Raw genomic sequence first — 24401 nt, forward strand, 5'->3', positions numbered from 1 at the left:
ACCTGAAACTAATATATTGTAAGTCAATTAGACGTCCATTAAAAATTTTTTTAATTTCTATGCATCAAAGGACAAAATCAATAGAATGAAACGGCAACCTATAGAATGGGAGACAATATTTGCAAATTATATATCCGATAAAGGAATCATACATAGAATATATAAAGAACTCTACAGCTCAACAACAACAAAAAAGCCCAATTTAAAAATGGGTAAAGCATCTGAATAGATATTTCTCCAAAGAAGACATACAAATGTCCAAAAAGCACATGAAAAGATGCTTAACATCACTGATCATCAGGAAAATGCAACTCAAAACTGCAATGAGACCACCTCACACTCCTGGGATGGCTACTATCAAACCAACAGAAAACAAGTGCTGGTGAAGGTATGGAGACACTGGGGCCTCGGTGCACTGCTGGGGGGAAGGTAAAATGGCGCAGATGCTGTGGACAAGAGTGTGGAGCTTCCTCGAGAAGTAAACAGAATTATCCTATGGGCCTGCAATCCCACTTCCGGGTACACACTCTGAAGAATCAAAGGCAGGGACTCGAAGAGCTCTTTGTACAACTGTGTTCACAGCAGCATCATTCACGACAGACAAGTGGTGGAGGCAAGTGCCCACTGATGGATGATGGATAAACCAAATGTACATGTGTGTGTACGAACACGCATGCAATGGAATATTATCCGGCCTTAAAAAGGAAGGAAGTTTTGACACAGGCTACATTGTCTCGAGGACACTGTGCTGAGTGAAACAGGCCAGACACAAAAGGACAAATCCTCATATGAGGGGCCAAGCGTAGGCAATCTGAGACAGAAAGGAGAAGTCGGGGCCCGGGGCTGGGAGTGGGGAAGGGGAGTGAGTGTTTAATGGGGACAGAGCGTCAGTCTGGGGAGACGGGAAAGTCCTGGGGAGAATGGTGGCGACGGCCGTACAACAATGTGAATGTGCTTAATGCCCCTGAGCTGGATACCCAAAAATGGTTAGAATGGTAAATTCTACGTTATGCATATTTTAATACAGTGTCCGCATCTCCGGGAGTCGACATCGGGGAGATGCCAACAGGCCTGCCAGGGGCAGCCCTGGACTCGGCTTCTTCTCCCAGCGGGACCCATGCTCAGCCCTTTGGCTCCTCTGCCAGGCTCCCCGCCTGGGCCCCACACGCAGCTCCTCCTCACAGCGCAGGCCGAGGCCTCCTCCGTGGTGTCCACCGCTAACGTGCCCCGGCACAGGCAGCCCTGGTAAAGGTAACCTGTTAGCTGGGTCAATTCTCCAGTCCTTCTCAAATACACGGGCTTTGTCTCAAGGAGGTCACTGCTTTGGCACGATCGCTCCCTCACTCCTCCCACGAACGACCTCAGAGACCACGCAGCTACCACCTCCACCAGCGCTTGCAAGACAGACGTGACACAGGAGTTTAAAGGATACATGGATGAAGGCAGAAGCTAAATCTGAGAAGGACACAGCCACGTGAGGCTCGTTCTCACTCGGGCACAAAATCCATTCTTTGATTCAAGTTATTGTTTTTGAAAATCTAAAAAACAAAATTAAGAACTGCTGAACTTGAGTGAAGACCCTAAACTCTGTTAGGGCCCTATCATCTGACAAAGCAAACCCCCGAGGCGGAGCGGCTGGCGCCTGACCTCCCGGCGGGGCACCGCAGAGCCCCAGCCGGTCCCCCACGTGGAGAGAGGACCCGCGCCAACACCTACCTGCCACGCGCCCAGGTCACAGCGTATGACCCAGACGCCCGAGGGCAACCGCGCCTGGCCCCCGCTGGCCTCCCCGCCCCAGCGCTCGCTCTGCTCAGTGGCTGGCTCTCCCTTCCTCACCCCAGCCACCGTCGGGCCTGGCCCAACCGGGGCGAGTCCTCACACCCGGTGCCCCCGCTTCCGGGTGCAGCAAACACCCACCTGCACCCCAGCTGCAGGAGGACCCGCCCCACCCAGACTGAGAGTACCCAGCCAGGCCCGCATCTTCTCTCCATCTTCTCTCCAGAACCCAGGGACTACTGGGGGGCCGTGTGGAAGGAGCCAGGGAGAGCGCAGGGACACAGCCACCCAAGGAGAAGCCGGAGGTCCACGTGAGGCACCTCCAGGAATGAGCACAATTCAGTTAGGGAGACGGGTCTACACTGGCGTGCCAATGCGGGATAAAAGGGTCTCCTTCCAGAGGTTCTCACTTCCTTTGCGTGAACAGTGGCTGAGTCTAACCCTGTGTCGGCACCTTCTGACGGCACAGGCACTGGGTCCGAGAGGCAAACTGGCTCTGCCCTGCCTGGGGATGCGAGGCCACCAGGCTGTGAAAACCCCTGCATTTTTAAACTCTTAAAGGACAATGGATTTCTTGCCATAAGCATGTAACATTCTTTCTATCATGGGGATGACTGTTATCAAAACGCAATTTTCAATAAAACATGCTTTCCTAAGAAAACTAAATAAGACTAAACTGGGCCTGGGGAGAAGAGAAGCCAGAGGGCAGGAGAGGCCAGGTCTGGACCTGGGCCGGGAGCCAGGAGGGCACCCAATCTCCACGTCTCCAATCCCCTCTTCCGGCAGGGGTCCCAGGAGCAGATGAAGTTTCCAGGGTGTGGAGCAGATGGGCTTGGTCTTCAGGAAATCAGGTTCCAAAGCCTCAAAATCCTTCCCTTTTCTTTCGCTACAAATGACCAGCCTGGGAGTGCTCAGTAATTTCCAACAAAATATGTGTTGCAATTGACTGCATGCTACTACTAATTACGATAACTCCATCCAGAACAAAGCTAACCCTGGGATAAACCTTATGGTCAGAGATATTTCTTGAAACTAAATTTCAGATTGCTTTTTTTTTTTTACTCCCTAGAGGGATATAAAAAAATGTTTGAGAATAAAATTCTAGAAGTGGGGATGGAATAAGAGTATAATTTCGAGGAGATAAATAAATAATGTTGTCTGACATGCATTTTAAAATCAATAATGCTGGGCCAAAAAATGGTAGGTAAATAAATAAATGAGCTTCCCCCTAAGCCTCAAATCTAATACAAAAATTAATTCACAACAGGTCATACATTTAAAGTTCACAGAAAACTAAAAAACTACGAAAATTAGAGAAACTCTTCAGGATCTAGGGCTGGGTGAAGAGTTCTTAGGCATAACACCAAACGCACAGTCTTAAAAGAAAACAGCTGTGTAAGCTGGACTGCATCAGAATGAAGAACTTCTGCTTTAAGAAAAGCCATAGGGCCTGCAGCAGCGAAAAGACGAAGACCAGCTATAGACCAAGTGAAAATACCTGCAAACCAACACTTGACAACGGTCCATATCCAAAACTCTCAAAGCTCCCAAAATAGTTAATTGTAAAGTGGGCAAAAGATATGAAAGACATTTCACCAAAAAGGACATACAGATGGCAAATAAGCACATGAAAAGTTGTTCAACACCATCAGTCTTTAGGCAGGTTCAAACTAAAACCACGACGAGGAATCACAGCTACGACAGAGAAGAGGCAACACCAAACACCCCTCTCGAGGACGCAGAGACAGAAAATGGAGCAGTCTGTGCAGTGCAGTTTGGCAGTTACTTATAAAACTAAATATCCAATTACCACATAACCCTGCAATTGGGCTCCTGGATATTTTACCCAGAGAAACGAGAACTTTCATCCAAACAAAAGTGTGTACGTGAATGTCCAGAGTAGCTTTAATGGAACACCCCAAAGATGAAAACCCCCAAATGTCCCTCGATGGGCGAGCGGTTACACACGCAAAACCTGTCGACATGCAAAGGAGGGCCCTGCAGACATAGCCTGGGTGGGGTCAGAGGTGCGGAGTGAGGGAAGAAAGCCCCCAAACTCTGCCATCCCGCGTTTCAGAACACCTGAAACAACACACTTCCAGAGATGGGGGACAGGGTCAGGGACGGCCAGGGTGACCACAGAGGGAGGCTCGCAGTGCTGGGTGGGCACGTAAACCCACACTGTGGTACCCTGGGAGAAACCGGCTGGAGGGGACATGGGCTCTCTCTGTACTATCCGTGCAGCTTCCTGTGAACAATTATTAAAAAGTTTAAGTTTCAGCACGTACATAAAAATACTACGAAAGGCAGAAGTCAGGCCAGGGCTGGCCGGGCCAGGGGCATCAGGGGTCCCACGCTGCGTGGGTAGTGGGCCGCGGCCCAGCTTCCAGCACCCGCCCCGGCTCCACAGTCACAGCAGGCAGGCGACAGCCAGGCAACAGGGAAGCACAGAAGCAAAGATGAGCACGCTCCTGGCGGAAAGTCAGTTCAGGGGAAAAATCACCCGAACAAGAGGTGCCAAGGCCAGACAGAACCCCCACATGAGGAGACAGGAGCTGTAACCAAGACCATGCAAGGGTTATAACTGTCTTTTGAAGGATAAGACAAAGATGTAACTAAGAACGCAGGTATTCTTAAAAAACTAATCCGAGACACTGGATATGCAAAATATAACTGTCAAACTGAAAACGTCAACATGTGGAATGACCAGCAAGACCTAAGTGCTGGGTCTTAAGGGACAAATGAGGGAGCTGGAGCAGAGGGGAGCTCCGGGGAGCGAAGCCGTGCAGATCCTTCTAGAGCTGGAGAAACACACGGGCCAGGCCGCGGGGCCCCTGGGGAAGGGTCCGACCCGCACCAGAAGCACCAGCACAAGCAATGCCAGGCATCTGACTGCACACCCGGACTCCGTGCAGGAAGCGGGGAGCAAGCCACGCCCTGGGTCTGCAGCGCGCCACTCCCAGGCCCCAGCCGCCCTCCCGCCTACTCACTCCCCAGAGAGACAGGCGGGTGCTGTCTCCCAAGCCGGTAACTCCCCAAAGCAGGCGAGGAGCTCCCGGTGAGCCCAGGCACCTGTGAGGAGAAGCCCAGAAAGCAGGCTGCCGGGTCACGCTCGGGAACCCTACAAGGCCCGCAGGCAACCGTGGCTGACGACCCCACCACTTCCCGGCCTCTCCCATCCACGCACAGAAGTCCACTTGCCATCCGCACACGAAACAAAAGAGGAGACAGACAGGAGAGCGGCCCCACCCCGACAGGGACGCGTTACCAGGCCCGGGATGGACTTCGGCATGGTCTTCCGAGCCCTGTGGACCTTGACATCAGCGCCCGGGGCCTTCTTGTCCTCTGTGTCCTTGCTGCCCTCCCCGGGCTTGGCTGGCATGGCAGCCGGCGGCTGGGGAAAAGCGCCAGGAGTCCTCCCTTTGCCAGCCCCGCCAGGGAGGGTCTTCGCAGCATGACCGGGCAGGGAGGAGGCCAGGGCGCCAGCCACCCGCAGCGGTGGCTCAGACAGGGGGGCCTTGCCGAGGAAGTAGCCGTTGCTCCCGACAACGGGAGTCTGAGTGAAGCCGTCGGCTCGGATGTGGTTCTGCTTCCCCACCTCAGTGTCTCTGTCCAAAATCCCATTTTCCGCTATCCGGGCCACCGGCCCGGCTCCTTCCTGCGGGCTGACTCTCGTGCTCTCCTGAGTGTGCTTCACAGCGGCCGGGTGGCCGTTGGCATCGCTCTTGTCGCAGGACCCGTTGGTTTCCCCGTCTGCAGCCACATGGGCCTCCCCTCCCTGCTGCTCTGCCGAGCCTTCATCAGCAGCCATAGGTGACCCTGCGGACAGAGGAGAAGAGTCAGTGGCTGGCCCGCCTGCAACCCCAACGCGAGAGCCCCCACTGCCCTGCTTACACAAAACTGTCTGAAGAAAACCCACTTTATTTCATAGACAAACATTTGAGTTCAGACGGATTAAATACAAAGTATGTCGCAGACACTATCTCAACAGTGAGTCAGTTAAGGGGGGAATGACCCCATCCCCAGCAGGGCGGTCTGCACCCCGCCCCTAGCGAGGTGTGGGCGGGACGTGGTCCTTGAAACAAACACCCGGCTCCTCCAGTGAATTCTTAAAAGACTTCCAACACATTATGCAGGATTTACATATCCTCCAGGAACAAATTCACCGCAGGAAAACAAGACTGGGTAGGATTCAGAGACGGGAAACAAGGCCTCGGGAGCAGCTTCCCAAAAACAGACGTAAAAAACCAGGGCGAGTTCTCAGTCTGTCAGCCAGAAGCCTCGTTACAAACCCCTGGTCTCTGAAGCGCGTCTCCTCCACAACTTGATAAACAAGAAACACACTTCCCACCAGCAGCAGATCGACACACGCGGAGCCTCACTACAGACCCCGGCAGAAAGCTCACAGTTACAGCGCTGGGTGCAGAGGGGCTGTGGTCACGCCCAAGACCCCACCACCCATCGCCCCTGTACCCCTGTTTACAGCACATCACCTGCCATGACTCCATCACCACTGTACCGGCCCCTGGAAGGAGAGGTCCACGTTCACTACTGTACCCTGAGCACAGAAACACGAGTGCAGTAAGTACTGTCTGAACGAATAAACAGCTATTAATTTTTTTTAAAACCCTTGGCAAAACAGAATAGGTGAAAACCTACTCAACTTGGACAAGGCCGCATGCCAATCTGCAGCAAAGATACACTTATTCAGAAATGTTGCATGAATTCCACGTAAGATCAGAAACATCAGGACAACCATTAACACCACAAAGGTTCACACAAGAGTGGGGTCCCAGAGGACCCCACGGGAGAGAGAAACGAGGAGCAAGGCCTGGCGACAAGGGTTGGGCTCTCCTGCACACCTGGTCCGTCAGCAAGTCAAACACGAGTGCAGCAAGGCTGCCAACTCTGAAATCAAGTACAAACACCAAAGGCATTTTTCTACGTTGGCCTTAACTTTTGAGAAAACATAAGAAAAAAAAAAAGATAGTATTCACAAAAAAGCAGGGAAACTATAAAGGATATAAAACTTCAACCAAGATCATGCAAAGTCTCTGCAGAGAAAAAAAATTTTAATAGAAGTATCTCACGACCTTGAATGTGATGGCAAAAATACAAGATGCAAGTCGCCTCAAACTGACTCTCTAAGTTCAATGATACCCTAATCAAAATTCCAATCAGTGTATTGAGGAACTCCATAACCTTATTCTAAAATGTGCAGGGAAAATAAATTTTCACAAACAGCAAAGTAAATAGTGAAAAAGCACAGCGAAGGAAGGGGAAATGGGCCTCTCCCAACACAAAGGAGGACGGGGATGCGGACAGTCACAGGGCGTCGAGCACAGCCACCCGGGGGCCAGACGCTGACAGCTGCTCAGAAAGGCAAGCTCCTAGGACAACTGCATCTCAACTTGCAAAAGAATAAAGTTGGACCCTTACCTCACACCATATACAAAAAATAACTGAAAACGTTTCCAAGACCTAACTATAAGAAGAAAACATAGGCATAAATCTTTATGATCTTCTATGAAGCAATGGTTTCTTAGATGCTGTAACAAAACCACAAGCAACCAAAGAAAAACAGGTAAGTTGGACTTTATTTTGTGCTTCAAAGGATACCATCAAGAAAGTGACAAGACAACCCATAGATTGGAAGAGAGTATTTGCAAATCACGCATCTGATAAGGAACTTGTACCTAAAATATATTTTTAAAAACCTCTGGCAATGCATTAATAAAAATCAACAACCAATTTTAAAAACGGGCAAAGGATGTGAATTGACATTTCTCCAAAGAAGATACAAAAATGGCTAATAAGCACGTGAAAAAAAATGCTCAGCATCGCCTGCCAGTAAGGAAATACACATCAAAACCACAACAAGATACCACTTTGCACCCACTAGGACAGCTGTAAGCAAAAAGAAGGTGCCCACGAGTGTTGCCGGGAGCCGCCCTTGCTGCCGGTGGCCGTGGACGTGGTGCAGCTGCTGCAGGAATCAGTCTGGAGTTTCCTTGAAAGGAGGGCCCAGGCCTGGGCTCAGGGGCCGTGTGCAGAGGAGACTGGCACCTGGCATCACTCATCCACAACTTCTTTTAGAAAAGGGCCCAGGAGGGCAGACAGGGTGGGAGCCCAAGGAAGGGAACATTTCAAGGAACAGGGAGGAGGACAGCGCCAGAAGGAAAACGCTGAGGCAGGTCTTCAGAGGTCCCACCACTGTGAGCAAAGAGACAGGCAGGACAGCGTGCGGGGCAGCTCCGGGAGGGAAGCGCCCCAGGGCCAGCCGGGGTGCAGCAGAGAGGGGCCGGTGGGCCGGATGAGGCACCCTGAGGTGCAGGGTGAGGGCAGAAAGCAGGGCAGGGCCACGGCCTTCGGTCCAAGCTGGGCCGTCTGGAGAAGATGCCCCAGGGAGAGAGAGGGTGAGGCTGGAAACAGCCCTGGGAAGCCAGGCAGGCGGCTGCCCAACCCCCACCCCACCCAGCTCCCTGAGCCCCAACAGCTCTACTAGAACCTGAAGCATTTTGGTCACATGCTAAGTGACACACTCACAGGTAAGACGGTCCTGCCCTGTGGCCTGGGCTGCTGGGTCCCTTATCTCAAGCAAGGCTGCCCTGCCACCAGCCCCAAGCCGGGGGCCCATGCTCTGCCTTCACCCACCGTCACCCTCGGGTGTGCACGGGGCGGTCACAAAAGCAGAGGACCCCGTGGATGTGAAAAGGTGTCAGAGCAGCATGTGGGCGCACCAGGGAGGCAGGGCCGCGGCAGTTCCCGTCGTGGGGGCCGCACCACAGCTCGGGGAAGACACAAAAATTGGCTGCCGGCCTAGGGCACAAGGTGGTCCCTGCCACCAGGCTACTCGAGGTCTCGTCCTGGGAGGCTCAGGGCCGCCCGCACCGAGCTCACAGGTCTACCCAGAACACTGGGGCACAGGCCTCCGCCTCCCTGCAGCACCTGGAAAGGCGGGGCCCTCGCCTCCCACTGCTGCACACACGGCAACCTCTCCAGACTGGCCTCCGCCACCCACGGGCCACTGTATGTGTGTCTTCAGAGGATGCAGGGCCGGATGGGCGTCTGACAGCCCGGGTAAGCTTGCCTGACCTAGGCCCCGAGCCAGCCTCTTCCCCACCCAGCTGAGAAGCAGGTAGACATCGTCCAGGGACCAGGCTGGGGCGGTGGCGCGGGTGTGCGGCCGGGACCAGGCGGCAATCGCCGTCACAAGGGGCAGGAGCGCGGTGCGGGCGGGTTTCCTCCCATGTCAGTGGGGACAGCGCCACACCACCGGCCAGCAGGACGACACTGAGACACGCTTCTCGTCCGCACGGTCCTGCTGCTCGCACAGGAGGCCCCGTACAGACACGGCCAGGCGGACACCAGCATCTGAGGCTCCCAGGCGCCGGCCTCATGGTATCCAGCCAGGACGCTGCTCTCCAAAGGGGCCTGGCTGGCACCCCCAGGCAGCTTGGGTGGGACAGTGGGGTTTACCTGTCATGGTCTGTCCCAGAGCCAGCACCTCCCAGCCCGACTCCGGGCCCGTCCCTCCAAAAGCTCCCCTATGTACCAGCCCCTTGCCAGCCTCCCTCTACCTCCTGGCACCTCCGCGGCAGCTTCCACACCCCAAGACCTGGTGCGGCCGCCCCCCTGCTGGCCTCACGGCGCCCTGAGGACCAGGACGCACAGGGCCTCCACCCTCCCAGAGGACCATGAGCCCGGGACCCCACAGGAGGAGGCCACGTGACAGGCCTGGCCGAGGAGGGGTGGCCAGGCAAGGGGCCCCGGGCGCCCTTACCTTCACTCGGCAGCTCGGCTCCCAGGCCACAGTCCTGCTTGGTCTCCCCCTTCGCCGGAACCGCCTGCTAAAGAGAAATAAACGTCAGCCGGGCGCCGCCAGCAGGACTCCTGTCCGTGGGCATCGCATCCAAACCAAAACTAAACCACCAAGGACAGGACGGACAGGGAACCTCAAGCCGGTGGAAAATGCTCTTGACACTGTCTCTTCGGGAGGAGGACCAGCAGTCAACCACAGTCCCGGGAAACCTCTACTTCAACTGTATTGGGGGGATAGTCTTTTAATAATAAGAATGCATGGCTTACATAACTAAAATTGCAAATGTTTTCTCTATTATAGGAATGCTACAATTTATTTCAAAGTGCATTCTGCTGCTGACAACAATTCATCTAAGTATTTCAAATGTCCAACAACCTACAGAAAAGTTAGAGAAATGGATAAATCAAGAAAATTCAATAAAAACCTGAATCACTAAATATTTGAGTCTACCATACAGAGACATGAATTACACGATGCCTCCTGCAATGGTTTTAAGACAAAGATCTTGCCTTCGGGAATGTGAGAGTCCGGTTAGTGAACGAACAGAAACACACAACACACCCTTAAGTTAGCGGGGTCTCTGCAGGCGTCCGGTCCACAGGGGGAGCAGCTGACGCAGACCCTCTAGGCATCTCGCTTGGACATCCAGAGTCTAGGGCCATAGCTCCCATAACACTTGCGTAACGTTCTGGAATGTCTTCTTCAAGAGACACCACAACATATTCCCGGAACCCTCCTCCTGAGCCTGGCTCCCACTGCTAATTTCACTGGGGTCAGGCAGCTCCCTGGAGCAGTGCCCACCCCCACCCAGACCCCCACCCCCACGGCGCCCTCCTTCCTTGGCACCTCCAGAAGTCCCCACCCACTGACTCCACCACCCCAGGCCTGCGGGCCAAGAAGGGGCACAAGCACAGCCAGCTCCCTCCGGCCACTTCCAGGCTCCACTCTCCCACCTTCCCAGGGCTCCACATCTGGCCTGACCAGTGGTTTGAAACCCAGTGGTTTTCAAAGTGTAAGCTGAGGATCCCTGGGGCCCCTGAGAACTCCTGAGGGGACCTAAGAGGACTTGTTTTTTGAGGCACGTGTGCATGCACACACACACACAGGGGTAGGGTCTCACTGGCACTACCCAGTCCTGGCCCCCAGACCACAGCCAATGGCGCCTGGGTGGACATCCACTCCTAGCTGGTCACACAGGGTCCCTTGTTCTAGGAGCTGAGGAGCTCAGTCATGTACGTGGCCACGTGGGTGAAGGCCAGCCACCGTTCCTGAGCACCTGTCGTGTGCCAGGCACCTGCCAGCCCAAGGGGAGGCCTCAGTGGACAGCAGGGTCCAGGCCACAGGGCCAGCTGACAGTGTTTTTTATATCACCAGAGGCCTGTGAACAATAACAGACAAGATGTGACAGAGACCTCTGTGGTCAAAGCCATGTGTGGTCCTTTTCAGAAAAGTCCTCAGAGCCCTGTTCCAGTCGGGGGATAAGAAACAAACACATTAACTGCAGCGAGAGTGTGGGGTGCTGTGACGTTATCAACAGGGGGGCAAGGCTGCAGCGGTGAGGGGTAGCCAGCTGGGGGCTCTTCTCCAGCCCCTCCCAGTGGCCTTGTGTTCATTCCATCCATGGGCCTGGATTAACAGTCCTGCTCTGTTGGCACTGGCCAACTCCCTGCTGCCCCTTCTGCAGTTAGGAAGCTGGAATTTGGTGCCAGGCACTACGGGAAACTCTCGAGGCCTCACAGCCTTCCTCCCAGAAAGAGGGGAGTACTTTCTTATGGAGTCAGACCTGACACATCCCTCCTCATCAAGGAGAAACAAGCCTTCATCGTGGACGGCAAAGCCCAGCCTCTGCTCCCCTCGGCACCCCTCCCACACCCTGATACCAGCCTCTGGCCCCTGGACCCCGCCACCCCTCAGCAGGCCGAGCTCCACCTTCTCAGACAGGCTCACCTGGACCTCGCCTTGTGGCCCCGCTGGTCCCACCACCACCAGGCACACCACCAGCCTGTCTGCCCTGCCAGCACGAGCACTCAGGGTCCAAAGGGGGGAAGCTGTCCTGTCCCCAACCCGTCGGCAGTGCCGGGCAGGAGGAAGGAGCTGAGAAAGCGTGTGGCAGAGAAACACAGGGTCTTCCTAGGGGGCCGGGTGTGGCGCAAGCCTGAGGGGCACTGGAACAGCCCGGACGCACAGTCCACACGTGGTGCAGCCACCCTGCTCCTTGCGGGCACCGCCAGTGCCACGTCGGGAAGCCTTGACTGAGGCTGCGGGCGAGCTCGGCCCACGACCAGGGCAAGAAAGACAGGGATCGGAACCCGGATGCTCTGTGAGTTGGACCTGTATGTACCTAGCAAGAGCGAACATGGTTTTCGTTGCCTTTTCCAAAGGGCCAGCAACCTACAAAATCGACATCAACCAGGAAAGGGTTACAGGTGGAACACGTAGCTCAAACCACTAACAAAACCAGAACCAAACAGAACTGCTGGCAGACACCTGAAGCCCCTGCCAGCTCTCCCGCAGGCAGGGGCTGTGACAATCCCGACAGTAAAAGGTGGATGGGTGACCTCAGTCGCTGCTTTGCAAGAAGGGCCTCAACTAACCCCAGAGTGAGCTTGGGATATGGGGACACAACAGGAGGAGGAAAACCTCCAGAGAAGATGCGAGCCCACGGCAGTGCGCACAGCAGAAGCTCCGAGCAGCGCGAGGGCCCCTGGGCGGCACCAGCACAGAATCTCGACTCCCACGTGCCACCTCCACGGAGAGACTGAGGCTCCTGGCAGAGAGGACCAACTCCAGGCAGGGCAGGGGCACAAGAGGAGCTTAGAACCTCGGGCTGTGCCTGGGAACGAAGCACTCAAACTGGCAGGGCGCGTCCAAGAACCAGGACAGACCCAAGGGATGCCCATTCCGGAGTCTGCGACACTTGGAGCATCAGAATGAATAATGACAGGAACAGGAATGGTAAACCAGTGAATAAACACCAGCATTAAATAAATGAATGGATAACAAACAAATCCAACAGGGAAAGCTCCTTATCCTAGATGCCAACAACTGAAGGCAGAGAGAGGGCCGGGAGCTGAAGCCACCATTACAACTCGTGGAGGAAGTTTCGTAAGAAACGGGATTTTACAGAATCTCAAAGTATCTCGCCGCAACATTGTCCTCAAGTACAAAGGGAAGAGCAGTGACCTTCGTGGAGAAACCTGGAGCCTCGCCCATGGGACGGTCACAGACAAAGCGGCAGGTCTCCTGATGGGACGCACCCTAACCCTAACCCTTCCTGCCACCAGGGTTTCCAGAAAGCAACGCGATGTGCCCTTGGAAAAGGAAGACCGAGGAGCTGGAGTCCCCTCAACTCCCCATCCGGAGCGGGAAAGCGCTGTGAAGGGACTACTGTGACAACTGCACGCACAGCGACCGGGCACCGTGCTCACGTGTGATTACCGTGACACCTGTATGCACTGCAGACCAGACGGTTGTGTCAATATCGGATATCTCGATGGTTATGCAGAGAAATGTCCTTGTTTGTAGTAAATAAGAGCCTGGACTTAGCTCCGTGCGGGACAGAGGAGACAAGGTGCATGTGTGTGCACACATGGGCACATGTGAAGGACATAACAAGTGGAGTCTGGGTGAAGGGTAGACGGGAGCCACTGTACTAATCTTGCAACTTTTCTGTATGTTTGAAATTATTTCAAATTAAAGTGTTTTAAAAAGGAAACGTTAGGCAAGTCTTCAGACTGGAAGCACGCTGTGCGGCCACGGGGCCCACAGGGTGGGACTGCAATGACGACAGGGCGTCTTGCAGGGAACAGAGAGGCAGCTGCAAGGACCTCCCAGAGGGGAACTGGTCCACGGCAGAGGCGCAGAAGCACAGGCGTGGACCCTGAGGACCCGGGCCCTACCCGGCTCCTCTGTCCCCTTGCACCTTGCCAAGGTCACCTGGCTTCTGCAGCTGCAAGGCAGGGACCACTTGTTCCAGGAGCTGCTTTGAGGACGGTGGACCTGGTGCCTGACGCGGAGCCAGCAGACCCGCAGCCCAGGATACGCGAGGACACAGAACACGCGTGCACTGGGGGCTCCACACACTGCTGCGCCTGCACCCCGTGTCATCGGGGGCCCAGGACTGCGGGCAAACACAAGGGTTCCGGCACTGGCTGTGGGACACAGGTCCGGAGAGAGCAGGAGAACCGAGACATAAAGACAACTAGTGGCGGGGTGGGGGGAACCCCCAAAGGAGCAGCAGGCTGAGGAGCCAGATGGCACAGCTGTTTCCACCTTCAATGAACTATCAACATTTAAAAAGTAGGAGAGCGTACAAAAAATCTGGGTTTCCAGAATCTGAAACAGTGAGGAGCTGTGGCGACACTGGTGGGGTGCCTGGACAGGCTCCCGGGGGGTGCCCCACAGAGTTGGCCTCTTGACACCCGGGACCAGCACCAAGTCAGATTCCACTTACTCCTGCATGTAGGTACTGACCCTTAGGGTCCAGACCGGAGAAAACGCCCTCCTGCCCAGGCCTGCTTCACTCATCTTAACTCATCCGCCTGCCCCCTGACCTCACTGGCAGCACCTGACTTGAGGCGTCACCTCCCAGGACCTGTCCTGGCCACATCTCTCAGTAATGATGCCATGACCTGTCCCCACCGGGTTGGGCAGTGGGGCCAGGATGTCTGATCCCAGGCCCCTGATTTCCCACCGTCCATCCAGCGCCAGGCAGGGCTGTGCCTCATCTTTACCCTCAGCCCCACGTGGCCGGGCCTCACTGCCTCTCCCAGCCCATCACAGCTGCATCCCAACTGCCAACCACCTACACCCTTCAACCCCCTGAAACAGGAGTTCTCTGGGGTCCCCAAGACCCTTCCAGAGATCAAGGCTCCTTTCGTAGCACCAGCAGGATCCCACTCACCCGCTTCACAGTGCTGACACCTGCACAGATGGCGCAAGGGCAATGCTGTCGGCACCTTAGCAGGAATCAGGAGGGTGGCACCGGACGACACGCTCAGCGACTGAATTCATCCTCACTCTGGGGCCACCGCCCCACAGCAAGGACACCGGGACCGCTGACAACACCTCTGGGCCCCAGGCCGGGACTGGTGACAGCGGGTGCCCGGAGACAAGCTGGGCGGGCACAGCCCCCAGGACCCTGTGAACTCAGCGGCAAACCAGCTGCCTCCTGTCACGGCACCAGCCACACGTCCACCCACAAAATTACGGTTCATGACCTTTCCCCCAAAAATGTCTGTTTTAAGAATATCACGGGGCTTCCCTGGTGGCTCAGTGGTTGAGGGTCCACCTGCCGATGCAGGGGATGCGGGTTCGTGCCCCGGTCTGGGGGGATCCCACGTGCCGCAGAGCGGCTGGGCCCGTGAGCCATGGCTGCTGAGCCTGTGCATCCGGAGCCTGTGCTCCGCAACGGGAGAGGCCACAACAGTGAGAGGCCCACGTACAGCCAAAAAAAAAGAATATTATGTAACACACTTTCAAATAATGCCAGACTGGGCCACCATTTTGCTCTGTGTCTACCCGAGTGCATTCAGGAACCCACTGACGTGCTCACAACACACCAGGCCCTGGGTGAGCATGAGACCCGGCAACAGAGCACCGCCATCTCTGCCTCACTTCTGTCTCCTACTTAAAACCCAAGCACCTCCTCACTCGTTTCTCTGAGCGACTGCTGCTGGTGGCACAGGGTGGAAGAGGAGGGCCGGGGGAGGGGGTGGCATGGGGGAGGAGGGAGGGCAGAGGTCAGGCAGGGGTGGGCAAGGAGGGGCACACCCGAGCGGCTGACACCTGTAGGGCAAGGGACAGTGTGCTGGAGTCAGGGATGCTATGAAGTCTCCAAATGAAGGACACATTAGCTTATCAGATGAATATGAAAAACAAGTATCAAAGAAAAGGAATACTCTCTGGGTCTGAAACTTCTGTACAAGCCTCTACCTGACAAAACCTGCCCTAGGGCTCTGCTCTAACACTTGCTGTGCCTCACTTAAGACACGGGCCCCGCCAGTGGCCAATTTCTCTTGCATAAAAAGGAAGAGCAGCACACATTCATAAAGCTCACAATAAAAAAATGTTATTACTTACGTCAACCCTGTCTAGCCTAGCAGGTTATTCTTTCTCCCTGATCGAAGCAAAACAAAACAATGGGTTAAAACAAAGTTTTGAGGTAATTACTCGACTTCAAATCAAGACCTTTCCATTTACAACCATCTACCTAGTTGTATGGGAGTGAAACACGTTAATGTGCATGAACAACAGGCCAGCAATTCAAGTTCTCAATTGAGTCAACATGACCGCAGAGGCACAGAACCCAAAGGCCAGTCTCTCACTCATACACAGACAACAGAATCAAGTGAAGGTCCACCAGTGGCTAACTCGTCTCCCAACAGCCTGGTCTCTTTCCTGAAAGAGCTTCCAATAAAATCGTCTCAACTCTCCCCCAGGCCAGTCACTGATCCCGGTCACTGGTCAGGGCGGCGGCCTCCCCGACCCAGCTTCTCTGAAGGCACAGCCCCTGCCCCAGTGCTGGCAGCTCACCCTGGCGGCCCTGCCCACAGCCCAGAGGTCCATGGCCCCCGTGGCCTGAGACCCCAACACCCCACCCTCAGGAAGCCAGGAGGTGAGGGAGTGGGGTCCCCCCTCCAGACGACCTGCCCCACTTTCCATCCCTCCTTCCGCACGGGCCAAACCTGCTCACCCTGCTCAAGTACCACGGCCATCGCCTAAATCACGAGGGCTTCAACCGCAAGGCTGGGCCCCATCTCCTCCCCAAGGCCCATGTGTCCCAATAAGGAAGGACCCGTACCTCCTTCACCTCCTCCTTGGAAGACAGACAACCCCAGAGTCAGACCCCACCCGCAAAAGCACCGGGAACCCGGACCAGCGACCTCATCCGTAAACATCAGGCGTTCCGTTTTTCAGATGCCACAAACGTGGGCACGACGAAGAATCCACAGCTTGCAGCGGGAACCAGCGGGGGCCATGTGAGCTCACCAGGTGTACACAAGGCACACACGCCGTGTAACTCTCGTCCACTGCACCACCGAGACACGACAATTCCAGAAAAACAGCTCCTTCCAAGGCTTTTTGTCCTCTTTATCCTCAGCACATCTGCCCGAACTCCAGAACATTTCAAGAGCAGGCTTCATATCACACTCCCACACCCAGACTGAAAAAGGGAATCCTCTCAGAGCCTGGGATTTGCAGAGATTCTGGGGCTCCTTTCAGTCAAAGAGCCTTTTACATACAAACTTCTAAATAAAAAGACATTTACAGGGTGAAAGCAGTGAGGAAAAACTGAAGGGAGGTGTGGGGTCCTGAGGGGTGGGGCTACACCCTAGGACACCCCTCTCTTCCCAGAATCAGGAATCTTTACAGTCCTAAACTCAACATTGCACGTGGGTTTTAGTTCCCGGACCAGGGATCTAACCCAAGCCCCCTGCAGTAGAACCAAGGAGTCTTAACCACTGGACTGCCAAGGAAGTCAGGCTCAACTCTTCTCGAATATGCAAAAACAAAGCGCTCCTGCCTCGAGTGTCCACATTCCTTCAACAGAACAGAAACCATAAGAAAACCCTCAGACTCTGCACCATGTGGCTAAGGTTCTCGAGTCCATCTGTCCACTGGAGAACAGGCCGGTCCCCCTCCAGCCTTGTCCTCCATCAATGCCCTGCAGGCTCAGCCCTGCCAGCTGGTCCTAACCCTCCTCGCGTCCTCACATTCGGTGACCTGCCGTTTTTGACAGTAAAACTGGAGCTGGGACCCATGATGCCAGAACTGCTCACAGTAAGAGTCCCTCCACCAGCCTATCCAGACCCTCATTCGACTTCTTCACCGCCTCTGGTAAAATCCCAGTTAGACCCAGCTGAAAGGCACGGGGGCGGGGGTACAAAGTCTGCCCAGGAGGTGGCCAGAATGGCCAGTGAGCGGCAGCGGCAGCACGCCCCTTGGGGAGTGCGACAGCCACACGCTCACTGCGAGCTGGGTCTGACCACCCCTCCCAGAAGAACAAAGTCTACCCTTTGGAGCATCAGTTTTCACATCCTAAGGAGCTGATGTGGCTGGAGAAAAAAGAAAGAAAACTTTCCAGTTTGTGAAGTTTTTTCCTTAAATGCAAATTGGCAGATTTTAATACACACAAACCCTAAGGGAAAAAACACATCCCAAGAGGTGAGGTAGAATCTGACCCCGTGCTGGATGTGTAAGGCCAACACAGGGCAGTGGGTGCAACAAGCTGCCCAAGACATGGACGTCCAGCGACATCTGAAGTTCAGATAAATGACAAGCCATGTTTTAGCATAAGTATGTTTACCTGAACTTTAAATGTAACTGGGCATCCTGCATTCTTTTTTTTTTTTTTAATTTTCTTCATAACTTTAATATGCATCAGGCTCTGGTTTTTTTTTCTTTTTTTTAAAAAAAAATATTTATTTATTTATTTATTTGGCTGCGTCAGGTCTTAGTTGCAGCGCACGGGCTCTAGAGCAGCAGACGTAGCTGCCCCGCGGCATGTAGGATCTTAGTTCCCCAACCAGGGATTGAACCCGTGTCCCCTGCATTGGAAGGCGGATTCTTTTTTTTTTTGCGGTACGCGGGCCTCTCACTGTTGTGGCCTCTCCCGTTGCGGAGCACAGGCTCCGGACGCGCAGGCTCAGCGGCCATGGCTCACGGGCCCAGCCGCTCCGCGGCATGTGGGATCTTCCCAGACCGGGGCACGAACCCGTGTCCCCTGCATAGGCAGGTGGACTCTCAACCACTGTGCCACCAGAGAAGCCCTGGAAGACAGATTCTTAACCACTGAACCGCCAGGGAAGTCCCGCATCTGGTATTCTTATTTGCTGAACTTGGCCACCCTACACTGAGTCTGTGAGGATCGGCAAAGGACAGAGGGACCCTAGGTCTCTGTAATTCTGGAATGGCAAATGCTTACGTTTCAAAAGGCAATATTCTCTGCCCTGTGAAATCATACTCCTAAAAAGAAAAAGAATTATTAATCAAACAATTTCTTCATAAGAGAAGAGAACACAGAAGAAAATAAAATGCAGAGGAAAAACACCAAAGGAATTATGAAGTCCTGCTCTCACACCATCTCTTATGCCTTGGCATGGGAGGCCTTCCCGAACTTGGCTCCCTTTTACCACTTGGGAGACTGCCTGCCCCATTGGGGTGTTTGGCCTGACCCATCTCTGGGGGAAGAGGTCCCACCTGGACCACAGGGAGGTCGCTTGTTACCCATACCATATGCATTTCAACAAAAACATCTCAAGGTGGTGAAAAAAAAAAAAGTCTTGCTAGGGTCTTCAGGTATCCTTAAAAAGAAAGAACGCGCCCGCGCCCACCACCCGTTCTACAAGGGTTAAGTCTGAGCCAGTGCAGTGCTGACTGACAGTGCACCCTGAGAGGCTCTCTGTGCTTTGGAAAAACAGGCCCCTTAGAGAGTAGATATCTCAGAAGAATTTTAATGAACCCAAATTCCTGCCTCTTCCCATACACAGAAAAAAAGGGCTAAAATCATTAATGGAAATACCCCTTCCCCGTGACTAGCAGTTACCTTCTACCGAGATGTGTGCGTGGCTGCACACACACCCTGGCCCAGACCACACAGATCCTGGCCACTCCCCCACTCCTTCAGAGCAGCCCCTCAGAGCTACTGAGAAGCTGTCTCCCAGGCTACAGTCCTCGGTAAGATCCGGAATAAAACTCAGCTCACGCACGGCTCCTACGTTGCGTATTTTTCCTGTTTCAGTCAATGCTCCTCAAGTTAACTTCCAATCACACAGCCCTCAGTGTGGTTGCGGCCGCTCAGACACCAGACTCCCACCACCCCGCAGCTGCCCCGCCAAGAACCCGCCCTGCCTCGACTTGCTCTGGACCCTGCCTGCTCCCACGCGCGGGACAACAGGGCACCCTGCCGCACAGGGCAGCGGCCAGGACCTGTGCCAGCGACACAGGCCGGTCTCAGATCCCACAGAGCACAGTTGTGCAGCAAAGACCCCCCAACTCCATGGTAGATGAGAAGCAGCTGAAGTACACTCAGGCAACCAATTCTGGCTGCATGATATTACAGAGAGTATTTCCCAAGAAAAAGTGTAGAGTCGTTTGTTTTTTAACAAAAAAGTGGAGGAGGGGGGAAATACCCAGATGTAAAGACCAGAGAAGTCATATTCTAAAGTCATCTTTAGGTGACACTGGCGGGTGGCTGTGTTCACTGTAGTGACGTCACAGGACAGGAGACAGCGACCGCGTTTCTATGACGAGGATGCAGACTTCCATCTGCTAAGTCTCACTCGGATTTTCTTAGTGAGTAAAACAAATATCTTGTACCAGTTCTCACAGCAGCACCGCTTATTTGGTGTCCCTCCCGCTAAGTGTAGCCACAGAACAAGCACATAAGAACCACCTGCCGCTCCAACAGCGCTATCTGTAGGTGACGTCAAGGTAGCCTGCATCCCCTCCTCAAGGCCCAGGGCCTCCATCCACCCCCACTGGCCATCACTGGACATGAGAAGAATGAGCACCAAGTGCAATCTGTCGTGGTGCAGTTAGCCTCAGTTTACAACGTTTGCTTCTACATGCTTTTCAAAAAGACAGTTTTTGTTACACACACAGTCGGCCCCCTGTGTCGAGGGTTCCACCCCTGCAGACTCAACCAACTGCAGATCAAGTATATTCAGGAAAAAAACTCCAGAAAGTGCCAGAGAGCAAACCTTGAATTTGCCAGTGTGCAAGGCACCGGCAACTATTTACATAACATTTACATTGTACTTAGAACTGTTTACACAGCATTTACACTGTATTCGGTATTATAAGTAATAATCAGAAGGTGATTTAAAGTATACAGAAGATGTGCTTAGATTACATGCAAACAACAGCACTGTGTTTCACATAAGAGACTTGAGCATCCACGAGTCTGGTATCTGCAGAGGGTCCTGGAAACAATCCCCGACAGCTACCAAGGGACAACCGACAGATACCAAGGGACAACCACACAGCACAGATCATTAAGGTTAGGATTCTACGAGGAATCTCTAACTAACTCTCCAGGAAAATTACAAGGAATCCTTTGTACTTAACTGTCAGACCCGTGAGCCTCCTCACTGGCACCTGCACCTGCTCACCTGAGAGGCGAGGGGCCTTCCCACCCAGGTGACAGCCTTGGGCAGACCCAGACTCTCACTCCCCGCACAAGAGGGTCCCACGGCTCTGCCTCCCAGGTGCCCACCCAACGACTTCTACCACACTGCTGACTTTTTTCTTTTTTGTTAAATAAACGACAGATGGTGGGAGAATGATCATAGAAATTCTGACATTACCCCTTAGAAGATTCCTAAAATTCAAAGGTAAGTAAGGGCTAGATATATTTTGGATAATGTGTATTAAAAGGACAAGCCTATAGACAAATTATAGATTTCAATAACTTTCTCAATTTGAATGCTGAAGACAGGAACTTCCCTGGTGGTCCAGTGGTTACGACTCCATGCTCCCAGTGCAGGGGGCCCGGGTTCAATCCCTGGTCAGGGAACCAGATCCCGCATGCCACAACGAAGATCCCCTGTGCCGCAACTAGACCCGGCGCAGCCAAATAAATAAATAAATATTTAAAAAAGAAAAGAAAAAGACGATGTGGTCACGTCCACAAACCAGTAACAACAACCACGACAACGACCATCACCAGGGAGCTCAGTTTCTACCTCCCTCTGCGTCTGCTGCCCTGCCCAGGAGCTGAGAGTAAGACCCCACCCGCTCAGTGGGGAGGGGAAAGGCCTCTGAGGGGAGGGAGCACAGGGTCCCGCCCTCTCCGGGCTCCCACAGCGGGCGGGACGGCTCGGAGAGGAGACCCCACCGCGAGCTGCCTTGGAGTGAGCGGCCCCCACACGCTCTCCCTGCACAGAAGTGCTAACCTCAACAACAAGGTTATAGTCACAGAAGTACCAGGAAGTTAAAACTGCCTCCAAATACTTCATCTTCAAAATGGTGTGCTGGGGACCCTGGACCACCCCCAGGGCCAGGCCAACCCCGAGGGCGGGGCAGGAGAGCCAGCTCCAGAAAAACACAAAAGCTGACACAGCGGCTCTCAGGGCTCTCAGACCTTGCACTCGCTGTGGGGCCAGCTCTGCGGTCGGGCCTCAGGCCTGAGAGCTGCAGGACTGGAGCCCCCGCCTCCAGCCAGAGCTGACGGTTTCCTCGGCCTCCGCAGGCCCAGGCCACTTGGCTTCCACGCATGTCACATCACCCCTGCATTTGCACAGAACTCCTGTCTCAAGCACAAAGGTTGAGAAGGTTCATCTTTAAGTGCTACACGCACATTTTAAGTTTAAAAGCAGCAAAAGCCATTTCGGAAAGAATTTGAGATGAACTTGACTAGAACCATGTAAAACAGCTCCATGTGCTGGGGAGGCGGGAAAGGATGCAGACAGTGCCCCCAGGGAACTGCTGCCCTCCCAACTTGGCCACCAGCATTTCTATCCTGGCTCCAGAGGGCTGTGCGGCGCGTGTGCTGGATTGGGGGAGGGGGTGTCAGCTTTCAGGGCTTATCTACCTGAGCTATAAAGAGGCCCAACAACAGCACGGTATTAAGAGAAAGGAGGAGAAACCCTCTCGACACTCATCTTCGCGGCAGGCGTGGCTCGCTCAGCTCATCTGATGACTACTGAAAGGAAAGCCCCTCCTCCACACTGGCCACCAGGCTTGCCTCGGCCTGTGCCCTGGAGACCACTGCACAGCACCCAGCACGGGACACACAAAGGGGACCTTCTCTCCCACAGAGAGGGAGGTTTTGGTTCTAGCCGTAACAGGAGATGCCAAACCCGACCTGCCATTTGCCCCTCTCTGCCCAAGGCCTGGACCAGCAGTGGCATCCCCTCCCTGAGAACCACAGGGATGCCAATGCTGGGCTGTAAGCAGCAAACAGGTTCTCAAAGATGGGATGCATCTGCAGTCCAAGAAACTTCTGAGATGTAGAGCGCTACCCGCCCACCCCCTAATTTTAAACTATTTTCCACATACCAATTTCACTAGCTAATTATCAAAAGGGGTGGGGAGAAAAAGAATGAATCCTTTCAATATCTCACAGATTTCCTTGTCCCTCTTTTGTCTTTTTGTTTTTCCCCTTGGCAGAAAAAGGAGAGTTAGTTCCTAAATTTGGAAAACACAATTAATATCCAAAGTGGCCCCATACATTACGTCTAAGGGATTTTGAAATATCAGAACAGACTCCCTTTCCATCTGTTACTTAACCCTTAACTGGCCTCTCTGCAAAGAAGAAAACCAAAGGCGCTACCTCCTCGCTGTTCCATTGATCTAGAACTCTCTCAGCTACTATATTTTTCCAAAGATGGCCAGACCGACATGTCTCCCATCCTCCATGCCCTGGCTACTGGATGGTGCTCACGTTTCCCCCCAAAAGGTGGGCTCTGTGTGCCCTGGCCGCTCACTGGGCCTGGACCCTGAGATGCGGCTGAAGTGATGTCCCCCCTGATATCTGAAGTCAGGTCACGCAGGAGCCCGGACCACAGGAGAAGCCGAGTGCCAATGCGCACGTGAGTGAAGAGCCTTCAGATGCACCCACTCCCAGTGCTGCGTCTTCCAGCTGAGACTCCAGACTCCTGGGCCAGAAAAGAGCCATCCTCTAAGCTCCACCGGAATCGCTGGCCCCCGAGAGGGACAAGGATCGCTGTTGTCCTGGGCACTGAGTTCCGGGGCACTGTGCCCGGCGGCAGCAGGCAACTCAGGGGGCGCGCTCCTCCTTCTGCTCTCCCAGCCACTGGGAGGCCCCCCACCGGGGTCAGGGCAAGCCCAGCCTGGGCCCCACAGCCGAGGTCTCCCCACAGGACCCCGATCCACGGGGAAGACATGGCAAACCAAGAGATGCGCCAGGTGCTGTGGAAGCCCCCCCGCCCCCCGGAGAGCACGGGCCTCGCCACTCGGCACCCCATGCCCCAAGTTTCTACGGATTGAAACCCGCTAACTGGACCTGACTGTGGAGGAAAATGAGAACGAGACACCAGCTCCCGAGGTGGCCGGCAAGCACTGGGCTGGAGCGGGCATCTGTCCCAAAGGCACGGACCCGGGAGCGGGGCACAGAGCGCTCACCCGCAGGGTGACTTCCCTCGCAGCGGACGGTCACACCACAAACACGCCGATGTCCTAGTTCACACGTCAGCCTCTAAGGAACCTGGACAGTCCCGTTGCCACAATGTGGTCTGCTGACAAAATCAGGTTTTCGGACCCTTCCGTGGGGAGCACCACGCTGCCGCTCCCACTGTACATGACAGCGCCCTGGGGCCACGTGGCCGGGGGGCGGGCATGGGTGCCCACAGGCACACAGCCCAACAGGATGTGGTGGAGATTCAGGACCCTACCCCAGGGCTTAAGGCTGGCCAACTCCCAGCTCCTGTACTCCACGGAGCCTGGACGACATCAAGGTGAAAACCTTGGACGCCCTGAGAAGTCAGAACGCCTGGCTGGCAGAGGGCACAGTCAGCTGCGTGCCTCACTCAGGCCCCGCTTGCACCACAAGGACTCAGCACACTGGGCGCCACCCTAAAAACCAGGGTCAGTCAGTCCACTCCAAACTCCAGGTTCTTAGTGACTCAGTTTCAACCAAAGTTTCGGCAACATAAAACCATCACAGGGGAAATCACTCAATATCACGTCATCTATCACACTTAGGTTATCGATATAAAGAGCAAAGTGGGCAGCATGGCTCATCAATACACTGGCCCTAAAAAAATCATTAACAGAATTCCAGAAAGTGGGACATTCTGCAAGACCACTGCCATAGTCTCCTCACCAGGCTGATGGGAGA

General features: G+C 54.3%; 1 protein-coding gene across 6 annotated transcripts in view; it reads right to left on the reverse strand.

Annotated features, from left to right (window-relative positions):
- EHMT1 (euchromatic histone lysine methyltransferase 1) overlaps nucleotides 1–24401 on the reverse strand; it is a 145654-nt gene that overhangs the window by 65862 nt on the left and 55391 nt on the right. For 4 of the 6 annotated variants that reach the window (XM_082638810.1, XM_082638809.1, XM_082638807.1 and 1 more), the window contains exons 2-3: nucleotides 9560–9626; nucleotides 5045–5595 (exon numbers count right to left, since the gene is read on the reverse strand). In XM_082638810.1, coding sequence (XP_082494936.1) covers nucleotides 5045–5595; nucleotides 9560–9626 — 618 coding nt within the window. The remainder of the gene's footprint in view (nucleotides 1–5044; nucleotides 5596–9559; nucleotides 9627–24401) is intronic. The other 2 variants (XM_082638812.1, XM_082638808.1) reach the window with 1 other exon arrangement.

This window comes from Mesoplodon mirus (genome assembly GCF_964341445.2).
Source record: "Mesoplodon mirus genome assembly, chromosome: 1".
NCBI lineage: Eukaryota > Metazoa > Chordata > Mammalia > Artiodactyla > Ziphiidae > Mesoplodon > Mesoplodon mirus.